The sequence below is a fragment of the Mustela nigripes genome, chromosome 1, assembly GCF_022355385.1.
Source record: "Mustela nigripes isolate SB6536 chromosome 1, MUSNIG.SB6536, whole genome shotgun sequence".
NCBI classification, from domain to species: Eukaryota; Metazoa; Chordata; class Mammalia; order Carnivora; family Mustelidae; genus Mustela; species Mustela nigripes.
In genome coordinates, this window is record NC_081557.1 from 46,873,083 (window position 1) to 46,892,013 (window position 18,931).

At 37.3% G+C, this 18,931-nt stretch overlaps 2 protein-coding genes across 2 annotated transcripts; one reads left to right on the top strand and one right to left on the bottom strand.

The window, feature by feature from the left end:
• The first annotated feature begins 9,736 nt into the window (after positions 1–9,736).
• On the top strand, positions 9,737–10,670 carry LOC132011707 (olfactory receptor 51A7-like). Its single transcript, XM_059390733.1, is given in 2 exon segments — positions 9,737–10,317; positions 10,319–10,670. Coding segments are annotated over 2 exon segments (933 nt in total).
• A 5,981-nt stretch (positions 10,671–16,651) lies between these two features.
• On the bottom strand, positions 16,652–17,653 carry LOC132011710 (olfactory receptor 51T1). Its single transcript, XM_059390748.1, has one exon. It carries the CDS (start codon positions 17,633–17,635, stop codon positions 16,652–16,654), a length of 984 nt encoding a protein of 327 aa, XP_059246731.1. The 5' UTR covers positions 17,636–17,653.
• Between the last annotated feature and the right edge of the window lie 1,278 nt (positions 17,654–18,931).

Here is an 18,931-nt window from a genome sequence, read left to right on the forward strand (position 1 = left end):
CACACACACACACACACACACACAGGGAGAGAGAGAGAGACAGAGATAGAGACAGAAAGACAAAGAAAGAGAGACAAAGAACAAAAAAGATACCCTTCCTGCTAATCTTCACCTAATCACCTATTCTTGAATGAACCATACCTTAAATAGAATCAAACCAATAATTCTGGAAGAGATGGATTTTATTGAGTTTCTTTTTGACAGAGAGGTAAGTAAACATATTTTATCTGTTAAATAACATTCCCATGGACATTTTTGAGACAGATAAATAATGTTAATATAAATCTATTGTCTCTTGTTAAAATGTCTATATTATCCAAAGCAATCTACACATTTAATGGAATCTCTATCAAAATACCACCAACATTTTTCACACAGCTAGAACAAACAATCCAAAAATTTGTATGGAACCACAAAAGCTGAATAGCCAAACCAAGCTTGAAAAAGAAAACCAAAGCTGGAGGCATCACAATTCTAGACTTAAAGCTACATACAAAACTAAAGTGACCAAGACAGTATGGTACTGTCACAAAAATAGACACATAGATCAATAGAACAGAATAGAAAACTCAGAAATTGACCCTCAAGTATATGATCAGCTAATCTTTGACAAAGCAGGAAAGAATATACAATGGAAAAATTATAGTCTCTTCAACAAATGGTGTTGGGAAAATGGGACAATTACATGCAGAATAATGAAACTGGACCACTTTCTTATACCATACACAAAAATAAATTCAAAATGTTGAAAGACCTAAATGTGGGATAGGAAATCATCAAAATCCTAGAGAAGAACGTAGGCAGTAACCACTTTGACACTGACCATGGCATCTTCTTAGTAGACCTGTCTCCTAAGGCTAAGGAAATAAAAACAAAAATAAACTATTGGAACTTCATCAAAATAAAAAACTACTGCACAGTGAAGGAAACAATCAACAAAACTAAGGGCAACCTACAGAATGGGAGAAGATATTCACAAATGACACAGCTAATAAAGGGTTAGTATCCAAAATATATAAATAAATAAAACAACACATGAAAAACAAATAATCCACTTAAAAAATGAGCAGAAGACATGAATAGACATTTTCCCAAAGAAGACATACAGATAAATGGCCAATCAGCACATGAAAATATACTTACCTTCACTCATCATCAGGGAAATAAGGATAAATACCACAAAAATATATCACCTAACACCAGTCAAAATGGCTAAAATTAACAATACAGGAAATGACAAGTGTTGGCAAGGTTGCAAAGAAAGGGGACTCCTCTTATACTGTCAATGGAAATAGCCACTCTGAAAACCAGAAATGCAGGTACCTCAGAAAGTTAAAAATAGAAACTCCCTAAAACCCAGAAATTGCACTACTAGGTATTTACCCAAAAAACACAAAAACACTAATTCAAAGGGATATATATACCCAGATGTTTAGTAGCATTAGCAACAATAGTCAAATTATGGAAAGAGCCCAAATACACAACAGATGAATGGAAAAAAATAGGTGGCATATATACATATGTATATGTACACACAATGGAATATTACACACACACACACACACACACACACACACACACACACACAGCAATGGAATATTACTTGGTCATAAAAAATAATGAAATCTTGCCATTTGCAATGACAGAGATGGAGCTAAAGAGTATTATGCTATGCAAAATAGATCAGCCAGAGAAAGACAAATACCATGTGGTTTCACCCACATGTGAAATTTAAGAAACAAAACAAATGATCATGGGGAAAAAAGAGAGAAAACCAAGAAACAGACTCTCAACTAGAGAGAACAAACTGATAGTTATTAGAGGGGAGGTGGGTAGGAGATGGGTTAAATAGGTAATGGGGATTAAGAAGTGTACTTGTTGTAATGAGCACCAGGTGTTATATGTTAAGTGTTGAATCACTAAGTTGTATACCTATAAATAATATTACACTGTATGTTAACTAACTGGAATTTAAATTAGAAAAAGAAATCTATTTTCTTATTTTTAATAATATAATTCAGAAATTTATTTGTCCCTAATTAGAATGTGGAAAAGTTTTTAATACATTAATTTATGAAAAAAATGAGACTGTCTAAATAAACTGAAATTCAGACACATCACAACCAAATCCTGAAGAAAAAGAGAGACATGTTAAAAGCAGAAAAGAAAAAGATAATACAAAGAGAGAAACAATGGTAAAGAATGCTGAGATGGAAGACAATAGCATTGCATTTTGAAAGTAGTGAAAGAAAAATCTGTCAACCTAGAATTCAATATTTGCCAAACTTATCTTTCAAAAAGAAAGCCAGTTGTATAAGGTTACAAACAAAACCTTAGAAAATTCATAGCCATGAGAACTGCATGCAATAAATGCTAAAGAAAGTTTCTATGTAAGCTAAGTAAAGTAAAGCTAAAGTAAAATAACATAAGATGGAAATTCAGATAAATAGAAAATAATGAGGAATGCTCAAAAGAATAAATATGTGAGAAAACAAAATATTTTGTCTTTTCTTAATTTCTGGACATGATAATTTACTTTTTAAAATAAAAGAATTACAATATACTGAGAGATTTGTAACACAGGTAGAAATATGTACGTGACAGTAATTGCTTACAATTTTAAAATGAGATAAATGGAAGTATACTGTTAAAGGTTTCTTAAATTAATACAATCTTTAAAAGGGGTAGGGGCTCAGTCAGTTAAGCATCTGGCTTTGGCTCAGGTCATGATCCCAGGGTCCTGGGATTGAGCCCTGCATTGTGCTCCCTGCTCAGTGGGGAGTCTGCTTCTCCCTCTTTCTCTTTCCTATGCTATGCTCACTCTCTTCCTTTTTCTCTCTATCAAATGAATAAAAATCTTTTTAAAAAGTTTTTTTGCGTTACCTATGTGGAAGTATAATAGTAACTTAAGATGGACACTGGAAATTAAGGTTGTATTCCATAATCAAAGGAGCAATTACAAAAAATAAAACCCAGAAAGTATAGCCAAAACCCAGCTGAGGAAATAAAATAGAATACTGAAACATACCTGAATTGATTTGATTTAAAGATTTCTTAAAAAGTAAGTAAAGCTATATAACAGAGAAGAGAAAATAGATGGGACAATGAGGCAACAAATAAAACAATGATAAACATAAAATTGAATGTATTAATAATTACATGAAATATAATGGGCTAAAGACCCCAATTAGAAAACTAGAACTAGTCGAACTGGATTAAAAAACATGCCATTTATAAAAGTTGGCTATGAACTCATAGATAAGTTAAGAGGAAGAAGATAGAAAAGATGTATCACCCATACCAATATATATGGTGAAAGGCCACATTATCAGAGCATATGGAATTTAAAGCAAGACATAGCATCAAGAAAAAAAGGGGACATTTTGCAATCATAAAAAGGGTGAATTCATAAAGTCATAACAACTTGAATGTTTATACATCTAATAGGAAAGCTTCAAAATACACAAAGAAAAAGTAACAACTAAAAAGAGAAATTCATAATCAGATTTGGAGATTTTAGCGCATCCTTCATTGTTATGTAAGGACCTATTTTATATTTTTATTTTAGCCAGAGGCTTCCATTGAGGTTATACAATAACTTTATTCTTTAACCCTTAAACTGTCCCTGCTCCCCTTCCCCCATGGGACTTAAAAACAAGTCCCTGAAACCAGCTCCAGGTGTGGAGGCCAAGGAAAACAAGGCTGTACCCACCTTGAGTCTAGCCCTGACATAAATACAGCCATCTTGGCAAAGCAAAAGCTGGCACCTTGCACTGTAAGAGTGGGTTAGCATAAGAATGACCATCCTGAAGGCTGGGAAGCCATTTTAACTGACTGTCCCTAACCAGCCCACAGGGCGCATGTACCTTGAGATAAGAGAAAGTAGCTAAAACCTAAGAAACAACTTAATCATATACCACCAGGGCCATTAGGTGATGGCACCAGGGGGACCAGATGTTAAAGCAAAACAGTTAACTTGCAGAGATCACAATCCTGCAAGACAGGAGTCTCCCTTGGTTTGCAAATGTCCTGGTGATTTACAACAAAAAGGGCTATATCCTCAATGGCCCAATTTCCAGAGACAAAGGGCTCAGTTTCTCAAGGCCTAAGGTTGCTCTCCCACCATAAAACTGAAGGAGGCTGAGGCAGAAGGAAATGTAAATAAAGTTAAATTTCTTCTAAACCTAAATCTCACTTAACTGCCAGGATGGCTCCAGGGTGATGCTGGAGTGGCAAAAGTTTAAACAAAGTTAAACTGTCAAAGTGGGGCATAAGATATGTATGTAGCCATGAAGAAGTGCCTTGAAAATGCTATATAAACCCTTGGCTTTGAGTGCTCAAGGTCCTTGTTGAAACCCGCTGTGCCGGGCAGATACTTGGACCCCATCTAGCTGGAAATAAACCTCACTGTGTGACTTGCATTATCGAGAGTGTTCTCTAACTGAGGGTGGTCGACTCCATACCCTAATAGTTACTTGGTACCATATGTAGGTAAAAATCAGAAATCTGTGTCTTTGTATATGTAAATTATTTTTCAATAATAAAAACAGGAAAAAACACTTTCACTGATGATAAGAAGAAACAAAGAAATGGTGAACCAAAAATAATATATCAATTAATTTGGAATTAAATGATTTCTTGGAGCCTCAAGTACTTTCCCTCATCTCTGGGGTAGACTCTCCTTGATATATGCAGGTCTCCGAAATCTGTGAGACATCCAAGCCTGACCTTTTCATGGTCTTGTGGGAACCAGTGAATTAAAACCATGGTCCTGGACCAAGCTCTCCCAGGATTTTCTAGGAAATTTCTCAGGGAAATCATTTGTTTACTGAGGGTAGCAGAGCTGGAGGAATTGTTGTCCCAAGAGTGCAAAAGTCAGAGGACAGCTCAAAGAGTCTGGGATTTATAGATAAAAGTCTTAGTCAACAGTTGTGGTACACTGAGATGAGAAGCCTGTAACCTAAAGTCATTTCTGTTTCACTATGTGGTGAAATGGTAAGTGCAAAGGGGCCCTAACATAATTGTCATTTGTATCCTGAATGGCTTTGTATCCTGAAATGTGTCTGAAAGGTGAGTACTCAAAAAACTGGGTACTGCACATAAGGGAACTGTGAACGAGGGGTACTGCATGGAAGCTGATATAAGGATCACTATGAAGTGGAAAATAAATAAATAAATAAATAAAGATTCCAAAGGGGAGAAGGGAATGGAGGGAGCTTTTCTCAGAGCAATGTTTGCCACACAAGAGGAGAGTTCAACTTAAATTTGGAGAAGAAGCTATGAAAATTAAAATGCACTGAATTTTCTTTTAGCCATCCAATGGCACTGTTCACTTCACCCATCCATGGTTCGTTCATCTTAGAAAGCATCCAGTTGTTCACACAGTTAGACAAAAGGCTAGACAAAGTGAGAGAGGGACTGGGAAATGGGAAAACCAATCTGTTTAAAGCAAAAAATTTATCTGGCTAGATAAAAACAGAGAGGGAGGCAAAACTAAGAGACTCTTCACTATAGAGAACATACTGATGGTTGCTGGAGAGGAAGCGGGTGAGGGATGGGCTAGATGGGCGATGGGTATTGAGAAGGGCACTTATGAGCACATATAATGGGTGTTATATGTAAGTGATGAATCACTAAATTCTACTCTTGTAAATCAATACAACACTATTATCTTAACTAACTTGAACTTAAATTTAAAAATAAAATTACCTGCCTAAGCAAAGAACAGGAAGGCAGATATCACAGGTTGAGACAGGCCATGGGTAACAGGGTCTCAGCTGTTAGACTAGAATCACGGAAAGGGCTTTAGTCTTGGCAGAAACAGCAGCTGAGATGACACTACGGTCTCAGTTAATGGAAGAACTTTGGAACAGGGACCAGAGGACAAACAAGTTAAATAAAATGAGTCACAGGAGATTGGAAAGGAAGTGTAATATAAGCAGCAGTTGAAAGTAGAAAGTAGAAAGTAGTGCTTGGCATCTGGCAGGAAAATAAGACATACTAAGGTTTGAATTCCAGTCTTACCACTTACTAGCTGTTTCTTTGCTTCCTAATTCATAAAACAGATAATAACAGTACTTGCCTTATAGGGTTGCTCTGAAAATTAAATAATGTACATAAAGAGTTTAAGATACCATTTGTCTAAGAGGAAATATTTCTGAATGTTAGTTCTTATTAGTAATAACATTTAGGACTTTCTCTCAAGACAGTTAATTTACCGAGGAAATATTTTAGTAACGTCTCTACATGAGGCACTGTACTTGACAAACAAATGTACTGGGCTCTTTTTGACAATAACTATTGTTGCAGGATTTCTCTGCCTTTATTGCCTGCAGGTCTTGGTCACACCACTTCGAAGCATGAAGAGGTAAATGAGACAAAGTGTGGTGGGCAGCAAAGCAAAGTTTACTGAACAATAGTACAAAATTCCCAAAGAGGGAGGGGACCTGAGAGCGTTGTCCTAGGTGTTTCTAAGTGTAGGGCTTTTTATGAGCTCTTTTGCAGAACTGTTTTAAGTAGTCAGGGTGTGCTGAGTGGTGCCAATCAGAGCTTTGGTCACGTATCTATCTGTCTACCTATTAGGTTACTGTCCATGTGCTCATGGTCTTTTTTATGGCTGACATCTGGGGGCTTATGTCTTAATTGTCCCTTGCCCGTGATACTGACAGATGCTTTTTGGTTAATTGTCTTATTTTAGGACATCTTGTAAAAGTCATTTCTGCTAAGCTGAAGTTTTGGGGACCTGGCTAAGTTAGGGAAAGTTTGGGGAAGTTAGGGCATAAGGTGGTGCAGGAGTACTTAGAAAACATACCCATGCATGCAACTTGTCTTGAGTCAATGAAGCTTGTGCTTCTTTTAGGGCAGAGACTTTCACATTATAATGAAGTGGAGGAAGTTGGGAGAAGGAGAGGAGAAGGGCAATGGGGGAACCCTGAGAGACTGTGGACTCTGAGAAGCAAACTGTGTGTTTGGGAGGGGAGTCAGGTGGGGAGCTGGGTGAGCCTGGTATTAAGGAGGGCATGGATTTCATGGAGCACTGGGTGTGATGCATAAACAATGAATCTTGAACACTGAAAAAATAAAATACAGTTTAAAAAAAATAATGAAGTGGAGGTTAAAGGTCAGAAGACAGGAAGGGCCTAGGGGCATCCTATAAGAGCAGGTATAAAGTGATTGTGCTTCTTATCTAGGGTGAGGAAGTCAGGCCTTGCTCTGTTTTGAAATAGCACTACTGAGTTTTATCACTGGCAGATCCTCTCTGGTATGGTCAGTCTATTTCCTGGCCTCAGAGAGCCTGTTGGTTTATATATTATTCCCTTTGTTCCCTTAAAGTCCTTAACTACTGAGGTTTTTGCATTTCTTTGTAATTCTGACAACTCTTCCGAAGTTCTGCAAGAAGTGTGCTTGGGCAGTTGGGGTGTAGATCTCTAAAATAGGTGGGGGCCTAAAATGATTTCTCCAGTGTCCTGAAAGACACATCTTGTCTTTTTGTGTGTACCGACAACTCTTTCTGCTTAGAGTTTGAATCAATGTCATTTTTTCATTTATTCCATGCTTCCTATCTCATGTTAAGAAGTTTAAAAACTGAATACATCACAAAGAAATTGCATTCTGATGGAAGACAAATAAATATTAGTGTTGGGAATAAGTAATATAAATGGCAAGTAAGGTTGAAGCCTTGAATTTTATTGCATCCCAGTTCTAGTGCCCCGTAGAATTACCCCCAGAGCTATGTTAATCAACGTAAGTCATTTCGATTTCATTTCTGACAAAATTGCATCAGATGAGAAATAAAAGGCCAACAGAGATTGTTGATAGCAAAAATCCAGCAAGAAGAACCAACTGTAAAACAGTAAAGGCAAAAGCAGTATATTTAACAGAAAAAAATATTTAGGGGCATAAGTGCTTTATGAGTGAAAGGAATTGGTCACTGTAATATTGTGATTTATAATAAATATATGGTCTTCATGCAGGTTTTTGGCACTGATTTTCCTTGGAATTTGCTGTGTGATGAGAGGGATAAAGTTGTCTTTTCTCATGTTAATGTAACTTCTGCACCTCACCTAAGACTGGGGGCTGTTGTCTGGAGAATCAACCAGGTGATAGGAGGGTTGAAACTTTTAGTCCCATCCCCTGACCTCCTGGGAGAAGAGAGGAAGATGAACTAAATGAAAAGCTTGTGTTTCTGATTCCTAATAGATGAGAATGCTCTGACAAAGCCCAGGCTTCTCAATAAAACCCTCCCTTCTCTAGGCAAAGGGGTAGAAACCATATGCTCTATGTGCCTTGGAATCCCATTGTCCCAGATTTACCTAATTCCTTAAAGAAAGAGAAAACTCTCAAAGGTACATATATAGTGGGCTCAGTTGTCTATTAGAACAAACAAGCTACAGTTGGAGAACATCTATTTACTTATGGTGTCAGAAAAAAAAAAAAAAAAAAGGATCCAGAGAGAACCAGTCTCCCTCATCACCAACATTCTGTATCTCTCACCTTGCCACCCACCATGGCTGGCCTATAGTCCAGTTGGCTGAGTCACTTTGTGTTTATGAGAGTATATGTTGGCCTATAAAGTCTAAGAATCTCTCTCTACTCCCGTGTACATGGATGAAGAGCACTGATATGGATTACTCATGTCCTTTTTTTTAAGATTTTATTTATTTATTTGACAGACAGAGATCACAAGTAGGCAGAGAGGCAGGCAGAGAGAGAGGGAGGAAGCAGGCTCTCTGCTGAGCAGAGAGCCAGATCATGACCTGAGCAGAAGGCAGAGGCTTAATCCACTGAGCCACTCAGGTGCCCCTGGATTACTGATTTTAAAGAACATTCTAGGGGCTCCTGGGTAGCTCAGTTTCTAAGTTTCTGCCTTTGGCTCAAGTCATGATCCCAGGATCCTGAGATGGAGCCCCGCATCGGTCTCCCTACTCAGCCCTCTCCCACTCCTTCTGCTTGTGTTTTCCCTCTCACTGTGTCTCTCCCCATCAAATAAATAAATAAAATCTTCAAAGAAAGAAAGAAAAAGCAAACATTCTGCTTCCATACAAGAAAATGGGAGTTTTCACTATACTATAAGAGAAGAGAAGGGTAACAATCAAGCACACACGACCTATTTTCTGTCCTTTCTTTGTACCTCTTCTGGTGGAGAGCTTGTGAGTAATGTCAGCTTTAGAAGCTCAAGTCCCTGGCCTGAAAAATATTTGGAAGAAAGGACTATAGAAATTGGAGAAACCACTTAGTATCTGTTCTCTTAAAATCTACTTCCAGCTGTTTCCAGCTTTTTTTTTTTTTTTATTTTTTTTTTTTTTTTTAATTCTAGGCTCATTCTGGGCCAAGCTAAAAGTGTTATCCTATGGTTCAGCCTAAGAATATAAAATTTTTCATTGACTTGGGTTGGGGAGGTGCAAATCCTAATAGAAAAGGGAGAATTTGTTTGCAGGTCACTGCTCCTTATGTGGGTATTTTTGTTTGTTTGTTTTGAGGACTTTATGGAGAAACGTGATTGGTCAAGATAGTTCCTATATTCCTGCTTCTCCTTACCAATTAACATTATCTGACTCTATTATCAATAGCTTGTTCAGAAGAAAGACTTCATTCTTACATTTCTTGATATGAGTTTCAAAATTGCATTTCTTTGTGTCTCAGACAAAAGTGCTGAAAGGAGGGAAATGAGCATAATAGACTTATGTTGATAGTATCATTTCAGGTCTGGGAATAAATACTTTCCAACTGATTCATCATGCACACTCTCAATTCCTCTAAAATTGAGATCACCACATTCTTCCTGATTGGAATCCCAGGACTAGAGCATGTTCACATTTGGATCTCTGTCCCCATTTGCCTCATGTACCTAGTGGCCATCCTTGGCAATTGCACCATCCTCTTTGTTATCAGGACAGAGCCTTCACTCCATGCCCCCATGTACTACTTCCTCTCCATGCTAGCTGTCTCTGACCTGGGCCTCTCCCTCTCATCTCTCCCTACTATGCTGAGGATCTTTGTTTTCAACGCTACAGGAATTTCCCCAAATGCCTGCTTTGCTCAAGAATTCTTTATCCATGGATTCACAGATATGGAGTCCTCAGTGCTCTTGATCATGTCTTTTGACCGTTTTTTGGCCATACGCAACCCTCTGAGATACAGCTCCATCCTCACCAATGCCAGAGTTGCCAAAATGGGCCTGATGTTTCTCGTTAAAAGCATGCTCTTAGTGCTCCCATTTCCTTTCACTCTCAAGAAACTGACATATTGTAGGAAAAGCCTACTTTCTCACTCTTATTGTCTGCACCAGGATGTCATGAAGCTGGCCTGCTCTGACAACGGTCAACTTTTTCTATGGCTTCTTCGTTGCCCTCTGTATGATGACAGACAGTGCGTTCATTGCCGTGTCCTACATATTCATCCTGAAGACTGTGATGGGCATTGGATCTCATAAGGAGAGGCTCAAGGCCCTCAACACCTGTGTCTCTCACATCTGTGCTGTGCTTATCTTCTATGTGCCCATCATTGCTTTGGCCTCCATGCACCGTTTTGGCAAGCACAAGTCCCCAGTGGCCATGATCCTCATTGCTGACATTTTCTTGCTAGTACCACCTCTGATGAACCCCATTGTATACTGTGTGAAGACACGACAAATCCGTGAGAAGGTTTGGGGAAAACTAGGTCTAAAATAAAGGTATGGGAAAAAGGTAAGAAAAGGTCAGCCAAGATAGGAGAATAAAATATTTCTAAGCAAAGTATTATGGATATTTATTCTTACCTTCCTTGATCATTCATATAATCACTACAACATATAGGCTGGGCACTGGGATCTATAAGCCTGGGACTCACATGGGCATTGACAGGTAAATATGGAATAAATTTTGCAATACTATATTTTAAGGATTTTTACTTATTTATTTGACAGAGAAAAGTTTTGCAATATTATTGAAATCATGAATCAATATACTGATTTGGGATTTTAGTTACACTATTTATTACAGCACCAAGATAAATACACAAGGGAGTAGAGCTTGTGCTCTCTTACAGAAAATGTATACTAGATGAAGTGGAAGTTAAAGGATGTTAGCCCAATCCATTTACAAATTTTCTTTCAGGCAGCCTTCAGAAATATATTTGTTGAGGGGTCTTCAGTCTATTTAATGCAAATTCTTGATTTCCCATTTAAGGAAAGAAGTGTATTGTCAAGTGCAAATTGGTTAAAAATTTCCTCTCTTTGCTCTTTTTTAGTAATCAAATAGGGACAACCAGTGATTCTCTTTTATGTTAGAGCTTTCATAGCCTTGAAATAAGACAGTGAGTGGCGCCTGGATGGCTCAGTCGTTAAGCAGTTGCCTTCTGCTAAGGTCATGATCCCAGGGTCCTGGGATAGAGCTCCATACTGGGATCCTTGCTCAGCAGGAAGCCTGCTTCTCCCTTTCCCATTCCCCCTTCTTGCATTCCAACTTTCACTGTGTCTATCTCTGTCAAGTAAATAACTAAAATCTTAAAAAAAAGAGAAATATGACAATAAGATCTCTCATAAACATTCTTTAAGACAGACCAGATTTTTTCTCCATATTACAATAGGTTTCCAAGAAATTATAGTTACTAAAAGGAGAACAGAGAGATCATTCTGCTCTTGGTAGGAGACAGAAAAGCTGGTAGTTCAGTCATTTTTAAAACACTGACATTCTTTACTACTTTAAAATAATGGCTCTCATGCTTGTTTAAGAACTTGGTATTTTGAACTATGATATATGCAATAACACTAAAGAAGCTAGAAATAATTTTAAACTAGCAGAAAATGACCATATATTAAACAATATAAAATTATATTAAAACTTAGAATAAGTCAACCAAAACCCTTTAAAAGTTTGTACTCGGGATTGGGGAAAAAAAACTATTGGTAATCAATTTCAATATTTTATTGCCTCAGTTGAACTAAAAAATAATTAGTATTATTTGTTCCAAAGAACCATTTTGAAGAAGATGTTCTCTGATGAATAAATATTCATATATATTTTATGTCCCCAGGTGAGTTTACCTGAGTTCTTACTGTTCAATAGCTGACCCTGTCCAGATGCCCATAGCTTAGTCAAGACAAAGTTCTGGGCTTCCTCCCAGGTTGTTTCCAGTTATGTTATTAGTTCATCTGTTTTTTTTTTCTTACTTATATTTTGTTTCCTTAAAGAAACTGCATACATCACATTTGTTGGCATACCTCCAGAGTTGTACACTGTGTATAAATGACATCTGGATAGTAGTCTGACACATCTCCCAACTTGTTTAGATAAAAAGAACACACAGGCACACATACCAAAAAACAAAACAAAACAAAAAAAAACAAACAAAAACCTTTGACAACTCAGAATATGATAATAAATTATAAGCACACAGAACATCTAGAATGATAAAAAACAAAATAACAAACAAACAAACTGTTACAAAAATCAGTCAGGAGCAACTATAAATTTTAAATCAAAGATGCTCACCTGAGAAATGGTTCATATCCTGTTTAGCGATGAGAAAATGCAAATAGGTGGTCATAAGAGAAACAAGAAGAATATTTATCCTCCATTCCTTAGTATTTGCTCTCAACACAGAAATTTGGATCTTTACAAGACAGAAACTGCTCAAGTCATAAGTGGTGGGGCACCTGGGTAGCTCAGTCGTTAAGCATCTGCCTTCCACTCAGGTCATGATCCCAGGGTCCTGGGATCAAACCCCATGTTGGGTTTCCTACTTGGTGGAAGGCCTATTACTCCCTCTCCCACTCTTCTTGTTTGTATTCCCTCTCTTGCTTTGTCTCTCTCCATCAGATAAATAAATAAAATCTTAAAAAAAATGTTTTTCTGGATAAGAGTGAATAGGCCACAATCTGTTTTCCTCAATTATAAGAGAGGTTTAATGCATTTCCAACCATGGTTCCAGTGACATTTCATTTAGAATGTACCAAAATATTTCTAAGAGATTTTTAAGTGTCAACTGGGAATATAAAAAAAAAAATAAATGGGAACTGTAAAAAAGTTTCCTAAGAGAGCAAAATTTATTAACCAGCTCTAAAATTGTAGGGGTGCCTGCGTGGCTCAGTGGGTTAAGCCTCTGACTTGGGCTCAAGTCATGACCTCAGAGTCCTAGGACTGAGATTGGGCTCTCTGCTCAGCAGGGAGACTGCTTCCCCTCTCTCTCTGCCTGCCTACCTCTCTGCCTACTTGTAATCACCCTCTTTGTCAAATAAATAAATAAAATGTTAAAAAATAAAATAGTGTGTAGTTTGCTCAACAAATCAATAGGAAGAACAAAGAAGAATAAACACACTGCAGTATACTCTAAATGATATGAAAATAGTATATAATTAAGGAATATCAAAACCTTATCAAAAATAGATTCAAATAATAGTGGTAGAAAAAATTACAACCTACTTTAGATACCATATTTGTGTGAGATCTTTTATTACACACAAAAATAAACTAAGATAAATTAAGAATTAAGTACAAAGATAATTTTTTTCAAGTTTTTATTTAAATTCCAGTTAATTAACATACTGTATAATCTGACATTCACTAGGTACCAGACATACTTATTTGTATAAACTCAGTTAACTTTTGCAAGAACATGGGAAGTTAGATTTTGTTACTTCCTCCTGTTTCATGTATTAAGAAGCTAAAGCTCTGAGAAGTGAAACAATTTTTCCAAAAACACAGAACTATAAAGTGTTAAAAGCTTGAATCTAAACCTAGACAGTACATTTCCAGAGCCTACAATCTTACACAGTACACCAGATCAATTATTATTTTGCTTCTTTCTAAATTTAATAATTCACATTCCAGAAATCTAAGAACAGAATCAGAGGTGTGATCAAATATTTATTCATAATGTATATCAAGGACTATTTTCTATGATAAAAATGTCAACTACTGAAATATTAAGTAATAAATAACAAAAACCATGATATACAAATAATATTAAATATTATTCACCTATGCACCATAGCATCAACAACTAAGTGGCATTTGCTAAGTGTTATATTAGATATTAAGGATGAAATGAAACTTAACTTTAGATGTGCTATTAAGGGGTTTACCATCCGGTGGTGGGGAGACCAAGTAAATAATTAAATTCACTGAGTAACATATGGTAAGCTTAAGTACACATATAAGAAAGCAAGTAAAAGACTGGTAACTTGTCTATTTTAGTGAAGAATCAAAGGAGAGTGCTTCCTAATGGAAGTCAAGTCTAATATAAAGTCTAATATAAAAATTTGATATATTATTAACAGAAAATGATAAATAATATCAAGCACATAAGATATACATTTGAGTATATACTTCTATCCTAGTTTAAAATGTATGTGTATGCAGGGATGCCTTGGTGGCTCAGTTGAGCAGTCAACTATTGATTTCAGCTCAGTTCATGATCTCAGGGTCCTGGGATTAAGCCCTGAGTTGGACTCCATGCTCAATGGGGAGTCTGCTTGAGGATTCCATCTTCTCCTCCCTCTGCCCCTGCCCCCTGTATATGCTCTCTCTCAAATAAATAAATAAATCTTTTTTTAAAAGTATGTCTGTGCACATATGCTGGTTATTAAAAAAAGATTCAGTTATATATCATAAAATCTCTCACAATATTATGAGTGATTTTTCTTATCATCACAAAATTTTAATTATATATTATATATAGGTGTGTATAATTTTATATTTATAATTGGACATTATAATCAGACATGACATTTATAATCAGAACAACCTCCAAATATATTAAATACATTCCTTGACAAATTCATGTCCTATTAACAATTGTTATGGGGACGAAGAACACTGATAAAAGTGTTTTGGTATGGAGCAGGTGAGTTGCCTTTTGAGTCAGATGTGAAAAGTGCTTTTGTAATAATAAAAGATGAACACACATGCAGTAGACTGCCTTAAATAAAACTGGAAGAATGCTTACACATTTCTACAACAGTGCAGCTAAAACTCTTGGAATTTATAATTTTCTATACTCTAAAAAGGCCCTTTATCCCTGGAGGCATTACCCTATATTCAAGCACAGCTATATTTCTGAAGTGAAATGTGCAGATGTTCACCCAATGTGTAATAAATAATGATCATAAATACATTCAAATCAGTTTATGTTACTTTTCGCTGCCAATAAGTTTTGGCCCCAAATTTAGGAATAAAAAAAAAAAAGTTTTTCCAGATGTTTTTAAATTCATGAATTATAAATGGAGTTATTATCTTTTGGAAAGGTCTTCAAAGAAGCAATTGAAGAGCTATTGGTGTTGGTAAGAACTTCCGAGGAAAAGTCTGGATGGTTAGAGTAGGGGGTGGTCCTGCATGTCTACCCTGCCACAGGTTGATTCCAGGGTCAGAGACTGGTATTTCTTGGTTTGGGCAAAGTCAAGTCACAAAATTGTCAGTGCTTGAGCTGAACAGAAGGCAGAGCAAAAACAGCAGAGTTTGGAAGTGGTATTCCCTGTCTGCCAGGAGTAAGAAGTTGATAGACGGAGAGGAGACAAGTGGCTTAGATCAGAATATGGGCTTGGTCTTCTGTGCTCAGATAGGAATTATCCTGAGTGGAACAAAGTTTCATAACTCCATGTGAAAGAAAGCGGGAAAATTCCCCAGCATCCCATCAACTCTATACTGAGGTTACTTCTTGACAAAGCAAATACTGTTAAGAAAGGTAATCCAAAGATTTCCTACAAAGAAACACCAAAGTCACTGTGCAATTCTACAATGACAAGTACACCAAAAGGTTGAGAAGCCCAATAGCTAGGTAAAAAATTAACTATCCAAGTAACAACGGCAAATAGAAAAAAAAAAAAGTGCTGTCCTGAGGCAAAGGTGACACAAACGAGGGACTGTAGAATCAAAATCAGAACTAGGCATACAATTAGACTAACTAGGCAATAGGAAAAATAACGAAAGGCAATATGTGACTTTAGCTATTGGACTCACTGGACGTATAACAAGTAGCAATTCGTTCTGTGACAGTTTGATGTTTGCTAAGGAGAAAAAGAGTTCAAGAAAGGATAGAGGTTCAGGGAATGCATCTGCCAGGAGATGGGCTCCCTGGAGGTGACTTCAGGAACTGAAACTAGTGTGCAAGAATTTCAATTACAAATTGCAATGTGCATGTCTTTGCACATACATAACTCTTTCATCTACCAGCTTAAGGAAAAAAAAAAAATCTGGGATGTCCCCTGGGAAATTTAACCACAGAAATAAACAAACAAACAAACAAACAAATAAATAAATTTTTTTTTCTTCTGAATGTGGACATAAACCTATAAAATGACTATTAAAAAAACTATAAATGACTATAAAACTGTAGCCATTTATTTTTGGTCTAAGAATTACCATTTTAAGAAGATTATTAAATTATTCAACTAGAATAAAATGATCTTACCATGTTTTTAAGGTGCACAGGAGTTCCATGTAATTGTTTTAAATGTTTGAGGGGCACACACAAATAATTTGGTTTTGAACTGTAGTGTTTTTGTTAGTTTAGCTTTTGTTTTTGTTTTTGTTTTTAACTCTTCAATAAGTTTAGGGGAAATGTATTCTCCTCTTTCTGCTCCAATGATTTAATCGAAACTACCTTAGTAACCAAAATGCCTGAGGATGGCACAGACCCAAATCCCTTTCCTGCTTAAATATAATTTATCTCCCCTTCAATCCCACCGTCTTCTAAGACCCCTCACTCTAGGGCCCCGTGAGCCCTTAAACTGGAGCAGCTGGAGGATAGCCTGGCGGATCGTCTTGGTCTTCAAGCTATAAATGATAGGGTTCAGTACAGGTGGTAAGAGCAAGTAAACATTGGCAAGAATGCTACAGACCACTCTTGGGGTGGAGCTGAGAAGGCGGTGTGTAAAGGACAGGCTGATCATTGGCACATAGAAAACAGTGACAGCACAGATGTGACAGACACAAGTGCTGAGAGCTTTTTGTTGCTTGTTAGGGGCCACAATGCTCAAGACGGTTCGAAGAATCAGAATGTAGGAGAAAAGAATGAATAGTAAGTCAGTGCCAGTCAGATAGAGCTGCAGAAACATGCCCCAAAAATTGCTGATCCAGGGGTTGGAATATGTGTACTTGATCATATCTGGGTGGTAGCAGAATGGGTGGGAAAGCTCTTTGCCTGCATGGAAAGATACGTTCTTCAAGGCTAGAACCATGGGAAAAGTGAAAACAACTTGCCGCAGGCAGATGACCAGTCCAATCAGCAAGATTATCATGTCTGTGAAGATAATGGCATACTTCAGTGGGTTACAGATAGCCATAAAGCGGTCAAAGGCCATGGCTACCAGCACTGAGGACTCCAGGATGGAGAAGCCGTGCACAAAGAACATTTGAATGAGGCAAGCTTTCAAGCTAATCTCCCGAGTATGAAACCAGAGAACCCCAAGCACAGTGGGAAGAGTTGAGATGGTCAGACAGAGATCAACGGTTGACAGCATGGAGAGGAAATAGTACATAGGCTTGTGGAGACTCTTCTCAATGATGATGACCAACAGAATCATGCTATTTCCCAAGAGGGCAATGATGTAGAGACAGCAGACAGGGATGGAGATCCAGACGTGAGCAAGTTCCAGCCCAGGAAATGCAGTGAGTAGGAAGTCTGGGGAAGATGATGTGGTGTTATTGAAAATTACCATGGTAGATTGCGAACACACCCTGAAAAGAGAGACAACAAGGATAGTGTTTGTCATATTGATCCTTTTTTCAAACTCTCTTTTATAAACTCTTTCCCGTTGTTTTTCTATATTGAAAGCCTCTAGTCCAGTTATGTACCTATCACATAATTCCACAGTATCTTGAAATTTTTCTTGTCAGAACCAGGTCCCATTTTTCTTCTTTTACCCTCTCCCAACTATAAGCATCAATCTGTTTAGGCTCATCCCAACCCTACTGCCCAGACTAGTACTGAGGCTTGAGGTAGGAAATGTATATAGGCTTATGTCATATACATGCACACACACCAACAAAACAACAACAACCACAATTAATGATTATGTCTTTGCAAACTGATGGATCTTTGACTTAAGTCTCCAAGCTGTATAAACTTCTTAAGGAAAAATGGACAAGCACAAAAGACCCACTGGGCCTGTGTGATAGCATACTCCATAATGTCCTTGCTGGAAGCTGGTACGAGATATTGTATCCAGAAGTATCCTTGTACTTCTATCATCAATCACACCCTCCTAGCAGACTCTATTATAAGTCTCCTTTTGGTATCAGGGTTTCTTTGTTCCTTTTCCTATAGTGGAATGGTCTCTATAATTTTTCCCTTCCCCACTCCACATGTGTATGGGACTTGAATTTATTTTGTGTTCTAATTCTTTTTCTCTGTGTACTTTTCCAGGTCTACTGAAATAACTAGTACTAGATCTCCTTTTCTTCATCTTACATCTTGGGATACTTGTTTCTACTCCTTTCCATGGATATTTAAAATTAGCCTATGGCTTTGGACCAACTCACTGAGTAGATTGCTCTAATGAATTCTGTGAAAAATTCCAAACAGTATTCTGGAATACATGATTCAGGCATTCTAATCTAGGTAAAGTAGGTAAGTGTAGATTAAACACCCATATGAAATTTATGGGAAACACTCTGCCAAAAGTGATGAATGACTTTCACAAAAAAAGAAAAAAAATGATGAATGACTTTCTAAAAAACCTGGGTAGGATGGAAGTTGGGACTAATAACTAAAAGGGAATCACTCAAGGACATGGAAGTCTGAGGTGACATCACAAATTGGAATATCAAGTAGTTCACTGAGTAAGAAAGTACATAGAATGGCAGCTGCATAGAAAAGAGAGATGGGGGTTTCCTGGGTGGCTCAGTCAGTTAAGCGTCTGCCTTCAGCTCAGGTCATGATTCTAGGTTCCTGGTATTGAGCCCCATATGGGGCTCCCTGCTCAGTAGGAAGCCTACTTCTCCCTCTCCCACTT